Here is a 14,531-nt window from a genome sequence, read left to right as displayed (position 1 = left end):
TTTAACAGTTCAGTCCTTTTGAGAGAGAGAGAGAGTGAGTGGGAAAGGAGTACTGCAGGGGGATAGAAAAACACTATAAACCAAGAATATGACCAATGGTGACCAGGAGAACTAGGACCTGACATGTACAGGATTGAGCACCACAGCCTGGCTATAACACTGGGTGAGAGGCAGGCCTGGCTGTCCAGCGAGAACAGAAGAGGATCACAGGCCGGCCCTAGACACTGCTTGACACAGGCAGACCGGTCTGTGCAAGAGAGAACAGCCTGCGCTCCCACCCACACCTGTGTGAAGCACCTTCCACTGCACTGCACGCAAATCGGGGATTTAGACAAGTCTTCTCCCACTTAATCCCTGAATTCCTACCCCTGCCAGAAGCAGAACGGCTTCCACTCAAAACTGCGGGGAAAGGTGGAGGAACCTCCATAGAGCTGGCCGCCCAGCAGGGGATCTGAGGAACAGGCTGAGCGAGTCAGTATTTCCTTCTAAACGTCCACCCACTGCTTTGGCAGCACTTAAATCCACCAGGAAAGCACGAACGGGGCGAGAGAGGAAACCGCACTCGGGACATTTGTAATTATTGGACGTGGCAAGGAAAGCAAGGGAGAAAGAAGACCAAGATCAAGGGTAGGAAAGGTGCTGCAGCCCCCACAAGCGGGACTGCAGATTTCACCAACCCAGCGTTCGAGCACCTCAGTCAGGCATCTGGGCCAGTAAAGCAGGGTCAACCAAACCGCAGTGCTGCGTGCCCCGCTGGGCACACGGGCTCTTTCAGTCTCCACCGTCTGCTGCAGCCCTCGCCATGCCTCCGCTGTTTAATTCGCAGAGTTAAAGAGACATGCAACCAATTCTTAACTACTTTTCAATTGTCTCTGAAAACCTCCCCCCCCTCTCTGTGCAAAAGCTTGCCTTCCAAAAAAAAAAAAAAAAAATAGCTGCAGCTGGTTGTCTTATTAAAATTTGTGAGCCCATTTCAAAGACACAGCTGATCCTCGGACGAAAGCCGATGCAGCAGTTTGAGAAAGTAACAGCTTAGGCTCTTGGTGGGGGTGGGGGGTGGGAGAACGTTTCAGTGAGCTTAAATAAAACAAACTCATTTTCTTCCAGTATTTAACAACGCCAATAATGATCTTTATTAAGGAATTAAACAGTTTGACAGCGTACATCTCAATCCACACTGAGAGACACTGTGCTGTTGCTTTATAGACAGAGACAGTGTGTGTGTAGGGTGTGCATGTTAATGAGTGTCAGTGTGTGCGTTCGTGAGTCCGTCAGTCTGTTAACAGGCATGTCAGAGTGAGTTTACAGATGTGTAACAAATGTTTATGTTGTATGTGCGTGTATATATATACACAGTGTTTATAGACAGTCTATTGTCTTCAGCATCTTCAATTCTTCACCTCTCCCACAGTATAATCATGATGTTATCCTCCACACTGTCATTCATCCTGTGAAAAGAAAGTTAGGGTCTGTATTAATTTATATCCGTCGCTGGTCTATATTAGCGCTTGTATTAATCCGTTAGGTGCATCTCTTCTATCTTTACTTGGGTCTTTATTTTGTCATTAGTGTGTCACTAGGGTCTTTATTCAGACCTGTATTAATCCACTATAGGTCTGTCGAGTCTAGGTCTATAATACAATCAGCATTAATCCATTACCTTATTTTAGTTGACTAGTTTATTAGGGTCTTTGTTATTTTGTCTTGGGTATGTCCTAGTGTCTGTATTGATCTCCCTTACGTGCCTCTCTAAGGTAAGGAAGTACACTGCCCCCATCAAGAAAGAAAAACCTCAATTCAAAGATAGCACACTCTCACATACTGTGATCACACGATACCAGAATTATCAGTATTGTCAGCAGGCACTCGTTCTTGTTTAAGGGTACAAGTTGATGTCCTCATGGTTCAAACGGTGTTCACACAAGGTACAAACTGTAATGTCATTAGTAATAAAACCCAGAGGAAAAGTACGTCCATGCACATTCGGCAGTGCTACCCCTGGCCAGGAACACTACACCCACAGTTATAGCCAAGCTCATCAGTAGCTTGTAGGTGCTGTTATTGCATGTAACAGGTTGCTCATACACTCAAATGATCTCATAATTACAAGGTATCAATAACTCAGGATTTTTTCCTACCTCAACGGCAAAAGTGTGTTCTTGTCCTAGATGGCAGCTTTGCACTTCTGTACTTAAGCACTGCGTAATGTTCTGTATGAAAGTGCTGTCAGATGTGTGTTCTGGGTCTATAGAAGGCTTATACTGGGGCCTGCGCCTCACATGTTCCACCCATGGTGAGGGAGCTCTGGTGCCGCCCCTGATGTCAGGTCACTCACCACGGCTGGCTTCCCCGTCCTCGGCCGGTGCGATGGTCACCAGTCGTACCTCCGGGAGGGGGGGGGAGCGCGGGGGCTGCCGGAGGGGGAGCTCTGGGGGGCGGGCAGGGCCAGCTGGCCCCCCCGGCCCCCTCCGCTGCGCTCCCGCCCGTAGTCCAGCCCCCGCAGGGACGGGGGAGGGTACCGCGCCGTTTCCCGCCGCCACTCCTCGTCAAACGCGGCGGCCTCGCCTGAGAAAGGGAGAGAGGGGGCGGTCAGTCAGCCGCCGGCTGGACTGCCCGGTCACTCACCACTGCACGGAGACAGAAGGAGGGATACACTCACTGACCAGCCTCCTGGACACTGGAAGTCCTCCCTGAAGCTCTATGATCAGGGGCTCGAGCCCTGCTCCCACAGATTGTGCTAGTGTGCCCGCCCCCTCATCCCAGAAATATCACCACTAAACCGTTGCTAAAAAGCTGATCAACACGGCTTCTCCCGCATCGACTACTTTAACACTCTACTCGCTGGGGGTTCTAAATCCACATTGAACAAACTCCAGCATTTCCAAAACCCGACAGCCAGAATCCTGACCAGGTCTAGCGCAAGTGATCACATGACTCCTGTCCTGGAGTCCTTGCACTGGCTTCCCGTCGGGTTTTGGGATGACTTCAATATCCACATGTTCACCGGTAAGGCTCTGCATGGCTCAGCACCTCAGTACCTGTCTGAGCTACTATCGGCCTACTCCCCGCATGGCAACCTCCGCTGTTCCGATTCTAGTCTCTCATCTGTCCCTCCAAGACCATCTACACTCCAGGACCTTTTCCAATTATGCCCCAAAGCTCTGGAGCTCTATCCCTAAGGATATCAGAGTCCACCCCTTCCCTACACTCCTTCAAATGCCGGCTCAAAACCTTCTTTAGAAGAGCCTTTACTGAACTGGTTCTGTTCTTTACCCCTCTGCTCCTGCTGTATTCGGTAACCCCCATTGTGCATATCTGGTGAAATCCCCCAACACTGAATCACCTGGAAGCAAGACATATGCAACAAGTTACATATTTGATATACCTTAGCAACTGGAACCTTAGAACTTAAATCTAAAGGACACAAGAACGCTACCACATTTACCTCGGCCAGCGTGCTGCCCAGCTGCAGTATAGAGCCAGCCCAGATCTGACTTGGACGCATCTCGGATTCTAAAAAGCAATGCTTTCGTTTGAAGTTACTAATTTTAGGAATGCCTTTTCCGAATAAGAAATGGGGGAGAACGTTTCTAGATGTAGCCCTTCAGGTAGTAACGTGGAGCACCGTCACCAACTCCACAATTAACGGTAACCTAACCCGTTGCTCATTTTAAAGGGTGAACCCTCATGTGCAACTTGTAAAGCCCGAGTTGATGACAGCTTATTAAAAAGTAAAAGTTTGGAGGGCTTCAGAGGGCAGGCTAGGTCTAGCAGTCTCACAGAATTTGATTGGTTCCAATGCGTCATCAGATGGTTGCATCAGATGTGACTGGGTTTCCCCAAAGGACACAACACACAGGAACTGCTGGAGTGGGGCCAGTCTTGGAAGATATCACAGCAACGGCTTGCACAACAGTGAAGTAGCAGCAGCCAACAGGGAGTAATAGGTCACCATCTACTCTGGGTGAGGATACACGCGCATTTAAGAGGGATGTTAAGCGCTCATTAAGAGACAGCGGGGGAGCATCCACACCAAGTGACAGAGCACAGGTGAAACAATTTACACTGGACTTTTAAAACCGAGAGGCACTTTACTCAAAGGGTTGTGGGGGTGTGGAACAAGTAACCCAGCCATGCTGTTAAAGCCAATACCCCGACTTCTTTTAAGGAACAACTGGATGAGATTCTTAGATTATCTATTAAGGACCAAACAAGCTCGATAGGCCAAAAGGTTTCCTTATTTTGCAACCTCTTACACCCCAAGAAAAACTTTTAACCAGAATTACAGAAGAAGAGGGGGGGGAAAACTCCAGGAAAGACAAGAGTAGGATGCTGCACCTGTGGCGAGACAAAGCGTAATAAAGACAATTACAGGCTGCGACTGAGCAGATGTCGCGCTGCAAAGCTGCAATTTAGACGGCTCCCACGAGGACACGCTTCAGCCTGAACAATGAAAACGAACCTCACCCTGCTGTTATTATTACTATCATTAAGCCAGAGGGGGCCCAGGGAGTACAAAAATAAAGCTCTCCTTGAGTCAGCGCCAGGGAAAGCAGGCCAGGGAGGTGGCTGACACACTGGTCCCGTCAAATCCTCAAGGAGCTCGGCCTGGAACAAAACTTCCTTGGCACCCCGAAAATAAATCACCTTAACCTTATTAACTGAGGGGTTAGGAATACAGTAGGAAAGCCAAGGGGGCAGACAGAACCAGTTAACTAAAAGTCCTTTTAAAAAAAAGGTTTTCAGTCTAGATTGGAATGAGATCAGGAAAGGGGACTCTGATATCTTCTGGGATAAGAGTTCCATAGCTTTGGGGCGCAGCAGAAGACCAACAGAGTGAAGAAGGGGGTTGGGGGGGGGGGGGGGGGGGGCAGGGACAGACAATTTGAAAGTTAAGAGAAGGTGACTCTCCGATATCCTTGGGGATAGAGTTTCCAGAGCTTTGGAGCATAACAGGAGAAAGCCACGTCACCCATAGCGTAGATGGGGCTTGGGGGAACACAAATCAGAATTTGAGGATCGAAGATTGCGAGGCAGGGAGTAAGACGACTAACTCAGGTACCGAGGTGCCAAGCCACGCACCTTTGTAAGTTAGCTTCAGGATTGCGAAAACTGACAAGAAGGCTGACAATAAGCCAGTGGCCAAGCAGGTCTGGGTGCGATTCAGGTTTTTTAGGAAGCATTTTTCCCCATACGCAGGGGTGTGGGAGTACAGAACGAGCTGCAGAGCCACATCGTTAAAGCACCTTGGCTTCTTTCAAAAAAAAGTGCTGGACAAGATGCCTGGATCAGCCAGCTAATAACTACCAAACGGGATAGATGGACCAAGAGGCCACGACTGATTCGGAACTTCTCCTGATCAGAAGTTCTTGATCAGTACCCTCTGCCCACCACACCGTCGCGCCTTGCCAGCTCGCAGGTCCCAGACGGGCCACCTGTTCCCCAGTCGGAGAGCCTTACTCTCTTCCAGGTTGATGAAGTCCTGCCTTTCCTCGCGGTCCCCCGTCTTGCGGTTCCGCGATCTCTCCATCACGTGGCCGCGGTCCCGGATGTGGTGGCCGATGGACATGCGCTCCAGCCCGCTCTCCGAGTCGCGGATCGTCTGGAGGGTCTCTCTGATCTGCGGGGACGGGAGAGGAAATCAACGTTCAAGACTCGCCTCCGCGCTCTCCGAATCGCCACATGATCTAAACCCCTTCTCTTTCCACCCAGCACGCTCTGGCCCCACCCCCGCCACCCTGCCCGCGGCGCTCTCTCACCCCTCCAGGGGCAGCCCTCATCTCGCTGGTCTGCTGGTACACCTTGGGCGCCCCGGATCCCGAGCTGGAGTAGGAGATGACTGTGGAGGAGGAATACATCTGGCTGCCCGACATTCGCTCCTGGAGGGAGAGAGAGAGAGAGAAAGCATTAATGCAAAAGGCTGGTCGGATTCAACTCTACGCCGAGAGAAAAGGGTTCCCGCAGAATTACAGCGTTCCCCACTCATTTTTTTACCAACAAAATGCCAAAACTTTCTTCTGCATAATTAACACCTCGCACATCCTGGATCTTCATCTTTTTGGAGCCATTGCTTGTATTCATCCATCTGCTAACCAGGGGTCACTGAAAACACATTTACCCGGCCTTTGAACATGGGCGCTAGGCTAGCTTACGGCTCACTATAAAATTGTCCGCGAGAGGGTCTCGCATGACACTAGAAGGCGTCATGTCACCAACAGCAGTGCCACCGCCTCTCTTTAAGAGTTAGCTAACTTACGCACAAGGTTACATGACCCAGCCGGGATCATTTTGGATCAAATAAAAAAAAAAAAATCCAAGACATTTCCCAAAACTTAACGGATATTTTAACAATTTCTCCAAACTTTTCCCAAGTCTGGAAAATGACATTTCATTTTCCATAACTTTTCCAGGATTTCCATGACCGTGGGAACCCTGCAGTTACCAAGAAATGGGAAGACCCCAAATTAACACCAGGCCAGCCCTAGCTTTTCGGGGGGGCCCCCCGCCAAGGAAAGATTTCGGAAAGGGGTCCCCTCCAGATCACGGTTTGTGCATCGGCTCCCACAACAACCTTATTTTAGAGCAATAAAAAAATGATATAAAGCAGGAAACGCTTACTAACCAGCTTAAAACGCAAAACTCAAACATTTGTATTAAAATTATATATTTTCACACTAAAAGTGATAAAGGGAGCATTAACAATAACAAGCAGGTTATTAGTTACTTCCAAATTAAATCTTAAAGAGTACTGCACTGAAACCTTTGTAGGAAAGAACTGCAGAAATATCCAATTTTAAAAAGTAAGAAAAAAAAATCAGGTGTCATCAATAACAAGGGCGGGGGGTGAGATCAGTAAGGCCGAGCAGATGGGAGTTTCAGAAAAAATGTTCTTTAAATCAATTTGCCTGCATTTTCAACCTGTTTTAACCCACTTGAGCTCTGAAAAGCTCCTCTGCTCCTGCTGCAGTCACTGGGAGAGCAAAGGGCTAAGGGTTGAGTTCACAGTGCCCCCCCCATTTAATGAAATACAAGAGAAACCACAAGGAACACGGTGCATTTTAATGCCAAATACGTAGAACCTGCTGAACAGTTTTTCACACTGTTCATCTGTTTTCATGATCGGTGGCTAAGGATCTGCGCCTGTGGCTGGAAGGTTGCTGGTTTGTATCCAGCGGCCGGCAGAGGAATCCTACTCCGCTGGAGCCCTGAGCAAGGCCCTGAACCCCAGCTGCTCCAGGGGCGCCGTATAAATGGCTGCCCTGCGCTCTGACCCCCAGCTTCTCTCCCTGTCTGTGTCTCTCATGGAGAGCAAGCTGGGGTCTGTGAAAAGACAAATTCCTAATGCAAGAAACTGTATATGGCCAAGAAAATGATCTTATATTTTGTTTGGCAGCGCCCATCTTCAGCCAGATGACTTTTAGCCAAGTGGCATGTGTACAATTGCGGGGAATGTGAATCTGTTCATGTCTAGTACAAACACTTCAAATAGCCTAAATACCTGGCTTGAAAATATATCTACCGTTCACTAGTTACGTGGGTCTGACAGACTTAAAACCAAATGAAATACAAATTACGACATTATAAGATCACTTTATTGGCCATGTACAATTTCTTGCATTAGGAATTTGTCTTTTCGCAGACCCCAGCTTGCTCTCCATGAGACACACAGACAGGGAGAGAAGCTTGGGGTCAGAGCGCAGGGTCAGTCATTTATACGGCACCCCTGGAGCAGCTGGGGTTCAGGGCCTTGCCCAGGGGCCCAACGGAGTGGGATTCCTCTGCCGGCCTCGGGATTTGAACCGGCAACCTTCCAGCCACAGGCGCAGATCCTGAGCCATAGAGCCACCACTCCTCCCCAGACTTATGCACTATTACAATGACTTGATTAGCATACTTCCGTTTTAAAATCCAATATCTTCTCTTTTCTGTGCTCCAGAAACATTACATCCTTGATTATGATTGGTCATTATTTTGACTGGGCTCCCATTAGGATGACCCACAGTAACAGCAGAAAGAGGCATTTGTTTCTCACATTCGAATATGCCAGTTACAAATGTTGCGTTGCACACTGAGGGGGTACCCTGGTGGCCTCGGGGCCCTAGGCCAGTAGCCAAGTTCACTAATGGCCAGGGCCAAACCTGCAGGAACACTACTGCCCCCCCCAGACTAGAAAGAGTCATTACACTCGCCACCTGGGGGCGATACTGAGTTTTTACAAAAACAAAAGCTACAATCCTAGCCATTACCTCCAGGTGGCGACAGAAGAATTTAAGGCCCATTTCTTCCCTAAATCCGTTGCACCATTTTATACCATCAGTAGTCTCAAACCCCAGCCCCTTGGGTGCACAAATACACAAGCAATAATTGAACATAGCAGAACACATACACACATCTACCAGAGTTACACAATGCGTTTTTGCCTGTAGCTCTGCAATATAAAAGGACACCTCTTTAGACCATAGATCTTAGCCAGCAGCTATATCACATGCAACTCAACTGGCAGCCCCACTGGAGCTCAGCAGTGTGAGTCTGGCCAGTACCTGGATGGGAGACCTCCTGGGAAAAACTAAGGTCACTGCTGGAAGAGGTGTAAGTGGGACCAGTAGGGGGCACTCACCCTGTGGTCTGTGTGGGTCCTAATGCCCCAGTATAGTGACGGAGACACTTTCAGATGAGACATAAAACCGAGATCATGACTCTGTGGTCATTAAAAATCCTAGGGCATTTCCCCAAAAAGAGTAGGAGTGTGAACCCCCGTATCCTGGCCAAATTTCCCCCTGGCCTTTACCAATCATGGCCTCCTAATAATCCCCATCTATGAACCGGCTTCATCCCTCTGTTCTCCGCCCCACTGAGAGCTGGTGTGTGGTGCGAGTACTGGCACATCATCCAGGTGGGGCTGCACACTGGTGGTGATGGAGGGGATCCCCCATTACCTGTGAAGCACTTTGAGTGGAGTGTCCAGAAAAGCACTAAAGAAGTGTAAGGAATTATAGAGAAAGGGAAAGAGAAACCTACTTAGACAAGGAACACAAACATCACATCATCAATAGCTGTGTCTAAGCCAAAAATGTGGTGACAAAACTATTATTTAAAATGCACTCCCTGCTCATTTTGAAATTGACCCAGCACTTCAGCCCTATAGCCTATTCTACACTAGAAGCTTTTTTGACACATCCATCTGTGCCCATTATGGTCAATGCTGAAATGTATTCTGGAAGAGAGAGTAGCAAAAGTCAAGGTGTCCTGCTCCCCTCTAAAAAAACAAAAACTGCGAACTTTCATTTAAAACCCCACGGACGATCACTTGATGAGACCGTAGACCACAGGTGATGACCCATGGTCTCGGACCATGATCATTTTGAGTTCAATCTTTTCAAAGAGGATCATCATCACTGTGGCTGAGGGGGGGAGAAGTACAAAGAGCTACGCACTCTCGCAATTCTCCATACAAGGACATCATAAAACACACATGGTCAGGAATGACACTTCCTCTCAGTTCCTCTTTATACCAAGGAACAGTATGCACCATTTAAAAAGTAAATAAGAGGCTAATCTCCTTTGGTTTCACTAGGGTAATGCTCATCAAATGCCTAAAAATTTACAAATTGGTAACTTGGCAGAGCATACCATGAGGTAATGGCTGCAACTTTGAAACCAGCTTTAGAGAACTACATTTCCCAACGTGTACTACAATTCCCATGATCCTTCACTGGCATTGTCCACCATAGCACTCACTAAAAGCAGACCTGTAACGCACCAATGCAGACATGAATTTCAGAGAGAAGCTGAATTTTCTCACCATATTCTCCATCATGCCACTCATCATCCCAAACATATCCATGAAGCCACCTCCTGCTCCCTGAGTGGGAAAGGGAGAAGAGAAATTATTATTCTAGTCAAAGATAAACATTAACACTTAAAAAAAAAAAAAAACATGATACCAAAACCCCAAAAAACCCAACACTTACCATTCCCATCATGCCAAAGGGGGAGAGAGCACCTGCAGCCTGAGACAAGAAAAAAAAATACAATGACTGACTGGACACTCCAGTACATGAACACTGCACTGAGAGAGAAAGGGGTTCATACAGACACACTGACTGGACACTCCAGTACATGAACACTGCACTGAGAGAGGGGGGTTCATACAGACACACTGACTGGACACTCCAGTACATTAACACTACACTGAGAGAGAGGGGTTCATACAGACACACTGACTGGACACTCCAGTACATGAACACTGCACCGAGATAGGGGACAGCACCTGTATTTGCGGAGTCCTGCTGGGCTGTATTTGAGGGCTCAGAGGAAATGGGTCAAATCCAAACGACCCAAACAGACTCCGCATGTGCTGCCGGTGGGCTGTGAAAGGATCCCTAGAGGAATTTAAACAAAAAAAAAATGAAATGGGTCAAACAAGCCGAGATAACAAAATGCATCCTAAATGGAACATTCGAGACAGTCCATCACAGAACCACCGGGTGCCTTCGACATGCTACACATGCTATTTCTGCCGTTTCTCCGGCAGATCTACTCAGGATGACTGTTCTTCAAGCAAGTGAGCTCTGCTAGAGCAGGACATACCGTTTACAGCTCCTGCCTACAACCTCTGCCAGGCTTACTCCTCAAAGCATTTGGGAGCAGTGACTTCCAGACTGTTCAGGCTCGAGCAGAAGCCACCCTGGTCACCTTCCTGAGGCCTCAGGCCCTTCATGAGCCATAATGGCACACGACAAAGTCAACATTGGGTACGCTCTCCCAGTGCGCTAACATATCCCCCCCCAGTGTTGACACACAGACCCACTGAATCTCTGGGAGGAAACGCCACTCCTGCTGTACAGATGCAGCCCTGCTGGCTCAGGCTGCACAGGTGCGGTCGTCTCTTGGCAAACTGATCCCACAGACGTCCTGAACTCAGGTCAGCCACACACAAGACCTCCACCTTTTCTTCAAGCGGTGCCGCTGTAGTCTCACCACTACATTGACGGAATGACAATGCGAGTCACTCTTTCACCTTCATTTTTGCCTTAATTGGAAAACCACTGAAGAAAGATACAAGATGTGAAAAAGGGGGTGAACCGATTTCTTTCCGCACAAAGACCTCTTGTAACACAAGACATCCCATGCTTAGGCGCCCTTGAGTTATGGCAGGGATGGGAGTTAATCGAGATGAAATTCCAAGGGCAAGTTAAAGACCCCCCTAACTAAGGAAAGATAAAACCGACCATTAAAAGGTCTTGGGAATGTCCAAACACAGGTGCCCAGCCCCATTACCATGGTAACAATTTGCGTCCGAAGCAGCTGAAATTTGCTATATAAACTGGACATTTTGTACATATATTTTAAACTATACTTTGGTCTTATTGTTCCTTGGATGCAATAAACTCAGTTACTTAAACGCCATCACGGGTTCCAGAACTTATTTGTCTGTTACTACATCACCAACACTAAACACATGTTTTTCCCCCATCATACAGGACTCGATGATATTTTATACTATGGTACAGTACTCACTATTCAAAATCTGAATAACCTTAATTGGCTAATGAGGAAGAAGGAGATGCACGCTTAACACTTCAAGCCACTCTTTAATGTCTGTAGGGAATCTGGCCTGAAAAGATTGAGCTCACAGGAGCACAAATCCATCTCTAGATGTACAAAGAAAGAGAAAAATTGATAGAGAAATGCAAAACTGCATCATATTCCCAAGTCAGTAATTTAAAAAAAGCTATAGAGTAAAATAGTACAGCCATGTAATATAAAAGCCCTGGGATGCTTCAGAGAGTCTGGTTATAATTCAAGCTAATTAATCTTAAAGTCCCTACATCTCAACAAAGCCTAGAGCCAATCACACTGTCATCAGCGATACTGAATGAACAATGATAACTCCAATAAAAACTGATCAATCTCAAAAGGCAGACAGCGTTCATTCTGGCACAGGGCAAAATAGTACAGCCTGGAAAGCCTCAGACTGCTCTATTAATGTCAATGCAAGTCAGATTATGGTATAAATTCATAACAAATCCAACACACTGTAAAGTCAGGCCAGTACAGCCTGCAGTCACAGATGTCAGTGCAAGCGAGGTGCCCAGTTATGATTTGAGATGACTAACCAAACTCAGTAAATCACACTTCAGGCTCTGTCAGTGCGAGTCTGGTAATCTCAGGTGATAACTAAATTGGGCTCACGGTATCATCAGTCCAGCACAGCATCGAGTGAACAAGTGTACTCTCAGTGTCAACAGGCATAAGGGTATGAATTCAGGTAACTAATCAAACTTAGTGAAGACGGTCCAGTCAGTCACGTCCATGTCAATGAAAGTCACTTAACTGATCAAGTCCAGTCATCGGGGCTCAGCGTTTGTCTGATAACGTTATTAACCACCCACTGTTGTATTAGAAACATAGTAATCCAAACGTGCAATTGACTTAAACACGAACAACCGTGGAATTATACGTCTAAAAGTAGAACCAACTATAGCGGGCGGAGTTCAGTAAAGAAAAAAAACACGTATTTTTCCATTACAGGTGAATAGGTCCATACCTATAGGCATGGCATGGTTAAAATTTAAAAACCGCTGTGTAGACGAGAACCATTCGATATAGCAGGCCAGCAGCCACAGAACAGAAACGAAACAAACCGGCTTTGATCAAGTCAGCTGGAAAAAAAAGAAGACCAACAACGAACGATTTCATAACAGGAGCCACTACGGTTATACAACCAGAATACGACAGTTGACATATACTCACATCACAAAAGGGTTTTCGTCCACATCGCTCAAATACCGGAACATCTTTTTGTGTCGTGTCGAGCGCTGTGAAGATAAATTACACTGGGGTCTCCCACCAGGGATAAGCCTGCAAGCCCGTTTCTATACCGTATTTATATAAAAAAATGGTAGCTCAATGGACGCTATCTAAGTCGATACATACGGCTGTTTTGAATCACAAACCGAAATATTTCGCTGTTTTGCACAAAGGAACCGATTCCGAAACCCCTCTTTGTGCTTTAACTGCCGGTTGCATGCACTGAACGCTTCTGTTAGATACGGATATCTGTGTGTATATATATAATCCTGATGGGAAGTGGCTTTAAATTTTTCGTCGCGTCTGGTGAAAATCCCACAAGCAAAACAACATTCTCGTCGGCGGAAGTGGACTTCACAAAAGAAATCTTCCTCCGTCTCCGGGAACGAGCTACACTACACCTTATTGCACCTGCTCCCCTGGCGATTCGCACGGTCAGCCTTCCCTAAAACGACACCTCCAGTCCCCCTGTTATTGAAAACGACGCCCGGCGTCCCAAGCAAGTCTGTCCCCCCCCCTAAAAAACGGGGATTTAAACCCGACACAACACAAACCGAGGACCTGTTTCGCTAACCCGAAAATACCGGACGTGACGTCTGGCTGACCGGGTTGACAAAAACTGACTACAGCAATGCCGGAGGGAGGAAGGGGGGGCTAAATACACTGGGGTGGAGCGCATCATTTTTGGGGGGTTTTACTTGCCTCATGCTGCTCCTGGCCGCACTCGAGAGGTCTGCGGGAGGGTATATGTGTCGGTGTCTGGGGGTGGGGGGGAGTTTTGTCTGGGAGAATCGTTTTCTTTAATTACTAAATTGATGGCAGCTCCAGGCCTCAACTCAGCTGGGCCGAATGAAGGGGGGCGTCTGACGTCACTGCGGCGCACCAATAGTCGCGATCAATATGGTCACAGCTGCTCAAGAAAACTTCGGAGACCGACCGTTTTACATTCTTTGCAGCAAGCTTTTTGGTTTGTTTGGGTTTTTTTTTTCAGGACCCTATTAATTAGCTTTATAAAGCTGTAAGAGAACCGTCACTAAACCAAATGTTAATTTTCTCCGGGAGGTTACGTCGGTTTTCCTTTCTGTCTGTGAAATTAGCAGGTCACGTCAGGAATGATTGTACCTTGGGGATTTGTTGAATGTCTAAATGATTTCTTTTTGCTCGTTTGTCAATTTCTATTGACTGGGGGCGTTGTAATTGATCTTTATATATATATAATATTGCACTGTAGTGTTTCCTGGCGTGAAGGGCGCAACGTGACAGTAATCCGGTGTTGTGTTGTTGATTGCACGTCACGCACGCACGCACGTATTTGAAATGTTGATGGAGAACGATAACTGGAATACACCCAAAAAGGCTTTGTCTAAGCAGATCCAGAGCTGGGGTTCCCAAATCTAGGGACCCTAGGATCTGGGGGCCACCACACACCTGCTGGGTTTTCTTTCAGGAGCACTCCGTTAAATAATTGACCTTTTAATACACCTGATACTAAATGTAAATTTAATTTGAACCCCTTGCTTCCAGCTCCTACACGTCTAGGGGGGTTGCCTTTTAACTGGAGGGTTTCTTAAGTCACACAAAAGTTGGAGATCTTTAGCATACATGTAAAAATCTTGCAAAGGTTCTAACCAAATGATGTATTGCGTGTCTTTGGACTGTGGGAGGAAACCCACCAAGTCCCCTGGAATCGAACCCAGGGCCCTAGTCGTATGAGGCAG

General features: G+C 47.3%; 1 protein-coding gene across 2 annotated transcripts; it reads right to left on the bottom strand.

The window, feature by feature from the left end:
- Positions 1-1,096: 1,096 nt before the first annotated feature.
- On the bottom strand, positions 1,097-13,406 carry mlf2 (myeloid leukemia factor 2). 2 transcript variants are annotated; one of them, XM_088619039.1, is made up of 10 exons: positions 13,388-13,406; positions 12,757-12,821; positions 10,271-10,382; positions 9,972-10,010; positions 9,803-9,862; positions 8,937-8,972; positions 5,760-5,879; positions 5,461-5,620; positions 2,336-2,565; positions 1,097-1,448 (listed from the first exon to the last, which is right to left on the bottom strand). In XM_088619039.1, the coding sequence occupies exons 2-9, from the start codon at positions 12,798-12,800 to the stop codon at positions 2,372-2,374; spliced, it is 765 nt and encodes a 254-aa protein (XP_088475165.1). In that variant the 5' UTR covers positions 12,801-12,821; positions 13,388-13,406; the 3' UTR covers positions 1,097-1,448; positions 2,336-2,371. The 2 variants fall into 2 exon arrangements, with proteins under 2 accessions (XP_088475165.1, XP_088475166.1); XM_088619040.1 differs by lacking the exon at positions 8,937-8,972.
- Positions 13,407-14,531: the final 1,125 nt, after the last annotated feature.

Source organism: Lepisosteus platostomus, chromosome 25 (genome assembly GCF_059453375.1).
Source record: "Lepisosteus platostomus isolate fLepPlt1 chromosome 25, fLepPlt1.hap1, whole genome shotgun sequence".
In the NCBI taxonomy this organism is placed as follows: domain Eukaryota; kingdom Metazoa; phylum Chordata; class Actinopteri; order Semionotiformes; family Lepisosteidae; genus Lepisosteus; species Lepisosteus platostomus.
Note: the sequence above shows the minus strand (reverse complement) of the source record. Positions and strands in the feature narration are given on the sequence as shown.

What these genes read in the sequence shown, in the direction of transcription:
- mlf2 (XM_088619039.1), bottom strand. Translation starts at nt 12,800, where the DNA reads ATGTTCCGGTATTTGAGCGATGTGGACGAAAACCCTTTTGTGAT. An exon ending in CCACTCAAAGTGCTTCACAG is followed by an intron (nt 5,880 to 8,936) that starts GTAATGGGGGAT and finishes CTCTCCCTCCAG; the next exon opens with GAGCGAATGTCGGGCAGCCA. An exon ending in CTTCATCAACCTGGAAGAGA is followed by an intron (nt 2,566 to 5,460) that starts GTAAGGCTCTCC and finishes TCCCTTTCTCAG; the next exon opens with GCGAGGCCGCCGCGTTTGAC.